Raw genomic sequence first — 11,179 nt, 5'->3', positions numbered from 1 at the left:
CACTACTACCCTCTTCTGGTAGCATGCGTGCTTCTGGTAGAAAATACAATAATGGCAACATAAACGCAGATACTTTCTGAGGAAAAAAATAAATAATTACAAAAGAAACCATGTAAATGAAGCCCTAACACTCTGAAAAAGACACTGTCAGTAATTAGCCTAATTATTACACTTCAAAATATATAAATTAAAAAATACAGCACATACTGAAGAAAAAACAAAACAAAAACAAACAAACAAACAAACAAAAAAAGACAGATTGTCATTCCTAGATAAACAAACCAGAAAAGTCAGGAACATTTAAGGACGATCGGTCCTGGAAAATGTGTGTACGCCAACAATAAACCAGACAGACACTACTGTAAAAGACATAATTTGGCAATTTATTCAGTTCTTCATATACATGTACCTGTACTGTATATTAAACACATTTATTCTAACTATTATTCCTCTTGTAAAATATATTTTGTGTGAGTTCATATTTGTGGCAATAGACCCAGTACTTTATTAAGAGACTGTGTTCTCATTAACTGCAATCAGAATTCATTTACACTTAAAAAAAAGTAAATGATCACAAGAACAAATATACATTATAAATTAAAGCTGTAGGAGCTAATAGTTCATTTAAGACACTGAAACGATTGAAAAAGAAACTGCATAAATAAAGCAGCATTATGTACCAGTAAAAGTTTTTTTTATACAGTGAACTATGGTTCATTTCATTTGTTTCATTCAAACTTGTTCCTATACCAGCGAGCTACCAACATGTAGCTTGATGTTTGCCACTGTACTCTTACGCATTTGTTCCAGTGCAAACGACAAGTTCAAAATGACCGACCACAGTTAAGGCTTCTACTCAATGAGAGTACTAATCTTATAGTCACACTAAAAAATAAAATAAAATAAAAAAATCAGTACTCTTTCCCATTGAACAATGTTGGTGCTAGTGCAATACCATCACCAGTATCTTCTTGTTTACACCCCTGCTGCTAAGCTAAAGTTCATTATGTCGCTCGCGCTATGAATACTATCCTGCAGGTGTGTTCAGACACCACCACCAAAGCCAACCTAGGGCAAATTACGTAACACAAAATTGTCAGTTCTTTATCAACAAAAATAGTAATGAGTGGTCATTACTCCTCATACCATCAAATCCCTCGTCCCTCCTCCCATGTCATCGCGTTGAAGTCCATGTCAGTGAGAGTAACTGTGAATGGACCCGCCACCCTTTCTGCGTCCACGCTCCTCTCGACTCCCCCTGCGCTGGTGTTTGTCCGCCAGGAGTTCAGTGGTCGAATTGATTTGTGGAAACGCTGCAGAAGATGAGCACAGGACCCGTCGTAAAGCACGGTACTGTGAATTCTTCATGAAAAGGTGATGATACTGACCTCTTTCAGTGTTCCGGTTTCCTTGCAGATGGCTACGACGGCCCAGATGAGGATCTGCAGACAACATATTGTAGCCATGCACACCCCCAGCGCTTTCCCCCAGAGAGGATACACGTAGCTGCCGTAATGGAGGGGCGTGCTGTACATATCCATGAAGATGTAGGTCAGGATGAACTACAACCACAAATGGAAACTGAGTGAGTCAAGGGAAGGATTACGGGCAAGCTCATACCTCCTTTTTGCAATTTTTCAAATGTGAAAGTGAACTTCAGGTTAGTTGACTAGCTAGGATCGAACTGTATTTTCAAATGTGTAGGGGCCCAAAATGAGTCTCAACAGGGGCCTTGCTAAGAAGGGAAGCTTTATATTTAACTTAAAACATTCAAAAACACACTAAAATATACACGTTTTGGAGTAACAACTTTTTGACAAATCAAATCAACATCGAACTGCATATTTTTCCCACACAGCCCACTTAAAAGTAGCCTGAAACGTGCGGTACTGCATTTCAATTACCTCTATGTGGTGTCTCAGTCTGGACACTAGGGGGCACTATTTACAAAGAGTACGTATAACTGAACTGATACGCCGCACTCGTGGCTAGTCTGCAGTTAGTTTAAAAATGATTGATCACAGTATGTTCACAGTTTTATCGTTGTCATTATTATTGTTGTTTACTTATTTTACTTTACATACATTTTAATAATCAGAATAAAAAACTATATTTTTTCCACTGAATGGCAAAAAGGTACAATCAGTCTGTGTTTCTAATTGTTGCCATGCAACCACTAAGTTATTATATGACGGTTAAAAATGTTAAAAAGTAGAATTCGTGACATCGACTAGCCTTCAGCAAGCTTCTCTTTTTCAACCCATCATGAGTCATCACCCCTTTCTTTTATTTTAGTTTTAAACATACACTGTACACAAGATTTCCTAAAGTTTGTTTACTCACCAAAAGAAGAAACGGCGTGAAGAATACCCAGCATGCTTTGAAGTACAACAAAACTTTGCTGCACCAGGGAGGGCAGTGACGGATCATGTCGATGATGTCCTGGCAAAACTGGTTGACTCCTGATAAAAGAAATCATAACGTACGGCAGATAAAAGACATCACACGGAAGGAAGACGACGAGGATGTGATTGATGGATGAAGCGAGATGGGCTACCATAGAAGAAGGAGATGCCAATACACATGAAGAGGGTGATGATGATGAGGCCGAAACTCGTGCTGAAGGAGTCAATGAGAGTGAACCAGTAAATGCCCCCCTATGGAGACGAAATAATGGTGAGGATGGTAGATGGTGGTTGCATTGGTAAATAAAAAAATATAAAAATAAATAAATATTTTATTTTTATTTTTAAATAAATAAAAATAAATAAAATGTAAAAAAAAAAAAAAAAAAAAAAACGGTTAATTTTTTTTTTTTTTTTTAAAGTAAATCAAAATACAACAATTTTTTTAAAGTAAAATAAAAAAAAAAAAAAAACCTACATCAGTGACCAACAGGAGACCCATCAGGTAGAGGCCAAAACAGAGCACGCCCAGAAACAAGGACTTGTGCTTGGTGTTCCCTCGTAGCTGCGGAAACTCATCAAGCACCGCCGTGGTTATGCCCTCAATGTTGCCAAACTGTGACATGGTACAGCACAAAGAATCATACTTATCATACTTGTATGTTCAACGTATGAACGCCAATCAATATCAATCTTACAAGTGTGTCAATCCCCAGCATGAAAAGCATCAGAAAGAAGAGAACGGACCAGAACGCTGAACCTGGCAGGAGAGCAAGGGCTTCTGGGTAAGCCACAAATGCTAATCCTGGACCTGTAATTAAGAGAGGAAAAAAAAAGAAAAAAAAGAAAAAGAAACCTCATTTGAATATTGGCAATTATCAAATACACCTTACGGAAACCAGATTTTAATTTAATTATCCAGCTCTTGGCATGATGACAAACCCGTTGAGTCAATTTCTTCAAACTACTGTATATGTTCCAAGCCACTTTTACAATACAGTTCTGTGACCTTATTTCCAGAACTAAGAGAGCGCTATTCAATCTGGTCCATTTGAACTGTGTGGCACGTGTTCGCCAGCAAAGTTAATACAATTTTAATCACGAGCACTTACAGTAGAGTGTAGAGATGAATTTTCCATTGCGAGATTATAATTAGTGTAATGCAGGGGTGTCAAACATATAGCCCAGGGGCCCATCAGGGGGTCCAATGTGGAACTCGAGTACACAACACAAACTGCAGGTTTTCACTAAAATTGACCGTTGTTGCTAATTTTGTCCACTGGAGGGTGCACTGACAACCACTTAAATGACATTCTGAAATTTGGCTGTTAGTCAGTATAAGATGTCAAAATTTTGCGTTAGTTTTTACTAGTGTTGTTCCGATACCAATACTGGTATCGGCAGAGGTGCCGATACTGCACTAAAACAGTGGTATCGGTATCGGTGAGTACTCACAAGTAACTTGCCGATAGTATATCATTAATTCCATCGCTAATATAGGATTTTGGATGCACCATCTCGTGTCTTGCTCGTGCACGACATTCACTGATATGTGACATGGTGACTGCATGCCGATCTAAGATATCCTGTTGGCCCTTGAATGCTCTGAACCAACAGAGGACAGCTTTTTCATGTTGAGGGGAAAAAAAACAACGTGTAAGTATCGGTATCGGCCGATACTGCAAAGCTGGGTATCGGTATCGGCATCGGGGGCCAAAAAACAGTATCGGAACAACACTCGTTCACATTACTCTGAAGAAATAATAAATGGGAATATTTTCTGAATGTGTATGTAATTATTTGCTTTATTTATTTATTTATTTTCTGTTGTTACTTACAGTTTATTAGGAAACGAACATACTGATCTGGCCCACTTAAGATCAAATTTGGGTCAAAGTGGCCCCTGAATTAAAATGAGCTTGAATTGTATTGGGAAAGCTGCGTGTAAAATGAAATATACATTTCATCTATTCGTTTTCTATTGCAGTTACCCAGAAAAGTGTCGTGGGTGAGCACAAAAAAAGTCCACCATTCACCCTTCTAACCTATGCATGATTTTCGAATGGGATATGGAGCGATAGTGCCTTTAAAAAACAAACAAACAAAACAAAACAAAACAAAACAAAACAAAACAAAAAAAACACTATTTGACTAACTCAAATTTAATACCTACCGGAAACTGCCACGTTTTCAACCGGCACCCCTCTCCTCCACGCCATGTGGCCCAGGACTGAGAATATAGCAAATCCTGCAAAAAAGCTTGAGAGGCAGTTTCCAGTGGTGATAATTACCGTGTCCCTGAAATCAAAAGAAACAAGATTAAGAAACAATAAAGTTTCCTGTGCGCATGCTGCACTTGTAATTCAACTCACCTGATGACATTGTTGTCAAACTTATTATAAGAGGCCATCGACAGGACGCCTCCAATTCCAATTCCCAGTGAGTAGAAGATCTGCGAAGCTGCATCATTCCACACCTTTTTGGATTTGAGCAGGAATAGTGAAAGGAAAATAATCCGCAGTCGTTTTTAAAGACATCCAACTCTCTTCATATCAGTTACCTGTGCGCTGGCTAATCGCCTCCAATCTGGCGTGAGGTAAAAGGCAATACCCTGAAGGGAGCCTTCGAGTGTAGCACCCCTGATGATCAAAACTATGAGTACAAAATACGGGAATGTAGCCGTGACATAAACCACCTAAAAACACAGAACGCAAGCAGGCATCAGCACATCTGACGCCAAGCGTGGGATGATGTCGTTATTTGCGGAGGGAGCTTTGAAATCGGGTGACCTTGCCAGCGCTGTGGATGCCCTTGAGCATGCACAGGAAGACGATGAGCCAGGCAGCCAGGAGGCACAGGGCCAGGGGCCAGCGGACTGGACCCGGGTCATGAAGGCCCGCACTGTTCGTCACGCCCAGCACGCGCTCGCTAACGGTAAACAAAAGAAATACCCCAAAAAAATACACAATGGATTGGACAAAAAAAAAAAAAGCCTTTTATGTATACTATAGTTGCTGTTGTACAGTGTGTGGAAGGAAAAATAATAGCAATTTAAAAAATAATCACCTATTTAAAGACAATTTCAAACAAAATAATACATTTCTTATAAAATTAACATGACAGAGAAGAGTGTTGTTAACCCTGCCACATTTGAATGATTAAAAAAAAAGTCAGTAAGTATATAAAATGAAGTTTCAAAATGGTGAAAAAAAATGCTGACCATGTTGAAACTGCACCCTTCTCACCTGTTAACTGTCAAATACCGCTTCTGTAAATTGCAGTTGGGCTGTGCAATTAATCGAAATTCAATCACAATTTCAATTATTACACTGCACAATTACAAAGTCAGCATAATCATAAAAAAAAGATTATTAATAATAATTTCAGTGTTTTAAATTTATACATTTGTATCTTTTTTTAAATTTTACAAGAAATAATTTAATAAATTATTTCATCCAAAAGGAACTTTCATAATTATAGTGTTTCAAAGAATTACATTTGTATTAATATTTTTAATATTTAAATATTTTATTATTAAAATACAAAATAAAACAAATGAACATCCTACTGCACAGTACACATGCTACACTTCAATTTCAAGTAAATAAATAAATATAAAATTATTATTATTATATTATTATAAATATATATTATGATAAATTCTGTTTGGTCCAAAAGTAACTTACATAATTAGTGTTTTTTTTTTGTTTTTTTTAATTGTTCTTAATATTTTTAAATGCTTAAACATTTTCTTGTTTTGTACCAAAAATAAATTTAGATTTTGGCTTATTCTGGCCTATGACAGTCAACACAATTAAAGAAGAACAACGTAATTGTTCAGCCTGTCACTAAGTTGTTAACATAATAAAAAAAAAAAAATTTGTATGTATTAATTAAATGAATGGATGATTCCCAGCCGCACCCCTACGCAACTTACTTCCAGAAGATCTCTGAGGGGCTGACACTTGCCCCACCGGAGCGATTGCAGACGGCAGCGTTGGCGACGGCGTCACATGACCAAGGCAGCGGCATCTGGAATGAGCTGCCCAGGTAATAAAAGGTCCACGCTATAATGACGTTGTAGTAAAGAGACACCAGCACAGCCACGCAGAGCATGCCGATGCCGATACCTGCAACATGGAAGACCGGCTTTATAGTAAGTATGTTGGAAAAGTACACACACATACACTATTACAGAACAACAGTAACCCAAGTTCATGAATCCAATTATATGTACAGAAAATCTTTGGGTTGACTTCCCTTTTAACTACTATTCACTCTACTACTAAGTAGTGTTTGTATTATTGTATTATAGATACAATACAATAACATTAACACCAAACACCTTTCTATGACTAAGCAAAAAACAGAAACAACCATAATGCCAAACTATAAGTTAGTGTTGTGACACGACAAACACACTAAGTGCTAATTTGAGTCCGCTACATTGCTAGCATTAGCATAAATGCAGCTTCTAGTCAGGAAATAGAGAGGTGGTGATACGACCATTAAACTCTTCACTAGGGATAGACCGATTATCGGCCAGGCCGATTATCGGTGCCGATATCTGGCATTTTGACAAATATCGGCATCGGCCATTTTTGGAATCTGAAGGCCAATAAAGTTGGTAATTTCACTGAGCTTTTTAATTTTTATTTTATAATTAATAAATTAAAATAAAAAATACATAATAAAAAATAATATCATAATTTATTATTCTTTTATTATTATCAATAATTTTTATTCTTATAATAACCCTGGAAGCTCATTGCAAATTTCGTTATAATTTTTTTAACAAATCTGTTAATATAGTATAAAAGGATTTTTCTTTTTTTTTTTCTATTTTAGTGCAAAGAATATCGGCTTGAAATATAGGTTATCGGCCTCCTTGACTACTAATAATCTGTATCGGTATCGGCCTTGAAAAAACCATATCGGTCTATCACTAGACTCTTCACACTGGTGTTTTAAGTCAACATATTGGCAGACATACTTCTAAAAAATATTCTATGGTCTGTATTGCTGTGCCTGGAGCAGATGGTCATCACCTTTAAGCAGAGGGCAGCATTTCCATACGGTGATGGGGCCGGCTGCTCCGTACTGACCGAGACACAGCTCCATGAGGAAGAGCGGAACGCCCGTAACAAAGAGCATGATGAAGTAGGGGATAAGAAAGACACCTGGAAGAGTAGAAAGAGGTCAAGGGAAGGAAGGGTGGTGCACTTCCTGTATTGTATCCGATGCGATTAATTCATTTGCTCCCAATAACGTGTAAATACAGTTTTTTTTGTAATGTTGTGAGTGTCCCAAAGACGTATTTATACGTTTTTTTTGTGTGTGTTTTTTTATGCTAGAGCATACAGAAGGCTATGATGCAGCCTCTCAACTGCAAAGAACGGTTGCAGAAATGGTAGTTATTACACAAACGGCCAGCAGGTGGCAGCAGAGCAAAGGAGATCAACCAGGGCCATCTAGAAAAAAAGCTAAATTACTTACAATTTTAAATAGATTTGTGAAAACGGATGAAACTTAGGTTCCATGTTTTTATAGCAATTGAACACAATATTCTGTGGGCCTTGCAAAATCAGTCAAAACCCAGTAAAACAGCCGGGAGCGAACGAGATTGCTTCTGTGAAAATGGCTGCGAGTGAATGAGTGGTTAAGCAAGTGTATGTAATGTCATAACAAGTTACTTTATCATTGATGGTTTGGTCTTTACATGTACTCATTTCAAACGAAATGACAAGAGCAGAGCACACCCTGAGCAAAGAGTCCTATGTGCTCAAATAGGTGTGACAAATGTGCAAACGCGGTCCACAAAAGGCATGCAAACACTTCAACTTGTTGAGACCCCTTACCTCCTCCATTGCGATAGCAAAGGTATGGGAACCGCCACACGTTCCCTAAACCAACGCAGTATCCCAGGCAAGAAAGCAGGAACTCGTACTTCCCTCCCCAATGTCCCCTCGCGACAATCTCGTTGGGGACGGGACTCGCCGCTTGGGATTCAAGCTGGGATACACCGGCGTGGTTTTGAGCATGTCCATTCAAATGTATTGAATTCTATAAGAAAATGACAAAAACGCACAAAACAATGTTCAGATCTAGCGATTACTAACCTAAAAAAGAATTGCTTAAAACGTATTTCATCCTCTTTCTGCCCCCCTCACTGTCAAAGTTAAGAGGAACTATTTTCACACGCTGCCTCCAGGGGAGGAAGTTAAGATATCAGCAGTTCTTCTGTTTTAGGTGCTATTAAGTTGTAAGGTATGATTAGCATATTTAACAACCACAAATTACACAGGCTGTCAGTCACGCACTTCTTCAAAGGCCCTATTAGACCTTCACAAAGCTTAACTTTATATTTCCTGAGGCGTCAACTTTGCGAGCATCGAAACTTTCAATCAGGGGGGTCCCAAACTTTTTCATTTGAGGTCCACATCCAGAAAATCAGAAGGACGCAAGGGCCACATAATGTTATGAAAAGAAATTGTGTTTAGTCCTAAAAAGTGTACAAATAATTTATTTTAGAAAAATGCTACAGTATATAAACCATTTTATTTGTAATATGGCAGTAGGGTTATTATAGTTTTGGAGTTTTTTATTTTAGTTAGTTTTTATTAGTTTTCAGGGTGGTTCTGTTAGTTTTTATTAGTTTTAGTTCTTTAATAAATGCTTAGTTTTAGTTAGTTTCAGTATAACACGGTCTGAGGTGAATCAAAGTTGATTGTGTTCTTTTTTTGATTTTGTTTTTGTTTTTTAAATTAGACTTGGTCCTAGAAAAAAACTTTGAATAATTTATGTTATCCAGAGAAAATTATTTATATACAATGTGTGGACAAAAGTTTGACACAACTAGCTAATACAACTACAATAAAACTAAGGAAATAAGAGGCCTCTTGACAACAAAAAAAATAAAATAATAATTTTTAATCCAAGAACTTTCATTTCCTATTGGAGGGAGATGGAAAATTTAAACCACCTTTAGCATAGGTTACTACTCCTGATCCACCTTTAACCAAAGAATGTTATCCAAGATCCATAATCCCTCTTGACAGCAATTTTTAAAGAAACACATTATTTTATTTATTTTTTTTACATGAAAACACTTGAAAGTAAAAAGGGGAGATAAGAGAAAAAAATATTTGCCAAAGCAGAAGAAGCAACTAATCAAATCGCAAGTAAACAAAACAATGACTTACAATGTTAATTTGGACAAGATCATAACAGTTATTTTCTTCAAATTTGGCAAGGTTAACAAACAAGGTCTTCTTTGCGGTGTCTCAAATTTCCAATACATTTTCATTATTTTCATTTTACAGGGACTTAAATTTGGGACATAGCCTATATAGTTGAATGTCTTACACAGCTCTAGGGTAGTAATTTCCTCTCATTGATGAGATTGGGCAAGGGTAACCAATACTACGTCCAAAGAGTTGATATCAACCATAAATAAAGCCATGCTGGCAATTGTTATCACATCTTGCTCACATTCCCATTTTACAAATCTTCAATGGGCCTAAGATGCCTGCTTTGGGGTTGTGGGTGGAAGATTGTGAAAGCACAGGGGGAACAGACAAACGCCACACAGAAAGGTCATAACAGAGATTGGCACCATGAACTGTGAAGCAGATGTGCTGATCTTACTTGTCCGGCAAGCTTCTGGATAAATATAGTCAGGTAGAGAGAGTAACAAAGTTGTAGTCTTTTTTAAAATTTAATTGCCCTTCAAATGTGCCCCCATATATTTCTTGTCTAATGTTCATGTCCAAATTAGATTTCAATTGTGGCATCTGCTCTCTCCTAAATGATGAATTAATTAAGCGATACAATCGTTACTTATTCCTAATTAAAACACTATTTTGGATCTATTCATCAAACGCATTCCAGATATTGTCGTGCATGGAAACGTGATCCTTTTGTAGTATGTACAAATAGGACAACATGGAAGAACTGGTCTGAAACGAGGCAAAACTTTCTCTAAATTCGGCGTAATAACGGAACAGAAACTAAACATCCAAACAGCCCGATGCGTAGGATGAACAATGTTGTCCAACGGTTTTGTTTTGTCTATTTTAATGAGTTAAACGAAGATGTGGAAGGACAGGTTTGGCAACTTCCATCTCTCTCTCTACTTTGTCTTCGCCAAGCGAACGGGCAAAACAGCGAAAAGCAGCCCAACATAAACCGCAGCTCAAAAAAATAAATAAAGTTAAACTCTATTTAGTGACTGAAAATGAAGCTTTTAATACTACCTGATTGATGTTGGGGTTGACGAATTCACCTTTGAAGCCGTCGTCCCTCATCTCCAATTCCACCCACTGGCACAGGTGGAACTTGACAATTCAACTATTTGTTCCACCTGGTACATATTAATTGGGAAGATTTTTACGAGGCGCGCCGTGGCGCTGCTGTAATTAATGTTCAAAATGATGTTTCGCCGTTTGGTTTTTGATAAAGTCTCTAGTAAGGCGGAGAGTGAGACAAGGAAACGGGCCGGTCGAGAAAGGGGGGTGGGGTTGAGGTGAGAGGGGGGCAGGTGCCGCAGAGAAGCACCTCCCCCTCTGTTTGCTATGACATCATTGGGAGGAGACGATAAGCTGATACAGCCTGATTGAACTTTCTTTTTTTGTTTTTTACAGTACAGTACTTCTAAAAATGTACTTCATGAAAAAAAAAAAAAATCAACTGGTGGAAACAGACTTCGTAAGAAAAGAAAAGAAAAGAAAAGAAAAGAAAAGAAAAGAAAAGAAAAGAAAAGAAAAGCTGTCATG

The 11,179-nt window shown here is 37.6% G+C and overlaps 1 protein-coding gene across 1 annotated transcript; it reads right to left on the bottom strand.

Annotated features, from left to right (window-relative positions):
* Window positions 1–362: 362 nt before the first annotated feature.
* Window positions 363–10,886, bottom strand: slc6a7 (solute carrier family 6 member 7). The gene is made up of 14 exons (XM_077505520.1): window positions 10,661–10,886; window positions 8,264–8,468; window positions 7,454–7,585; window positions 6,343–6,535; window positions 5,195–5,333; window positions 4,966–5,100; window positions 4,778–4,881; window positions 4,579–4,703; window positions 3,104–3,216; window positions 2,884–3,021; window positions 2,558–2,657; window positions 2,344–2,462; window positions 1,389–1,562; window positions 363–1,313 (listed from the first exon to the last, which is right to left on the bottom strand). Exons 1-14 carry the CDS (start codon window positions 10,709–10,711, stop codon window positions 1,149–1,151), a joined length of 1,893 nt encoding a protein of 630 aa, XP_077361646.1. The 5' UTR covers window positions 10,712–10,886; the 3' UTR covers window positions 363–1,148.
* Window positions 10,887–11,179: the final 293 nt, after the last annotated feature.

Source organism: Festucalex cinctus, chromosome 18 (assembly GCF_051991245.1).
Source record: "Festucalex cinctus isolate MCC-2025b chromosome 18, RoL_Fcin_1.0, whole genome shotgun sequence".
In the NCBI taxonomy this organism is placed as follows: domain Eukaryota; kingdom Metazoa; phylum Chordata; class Actinopteri; order Syngnathiformes; family Syngnathidae; genus Festucalex; species Festucalex cinctus.
The sequence above is the reverse complement of the archived record's forward strand: the minus strand, read 5'-3'. Positions and strand labels throughout refer to the sequence as shown.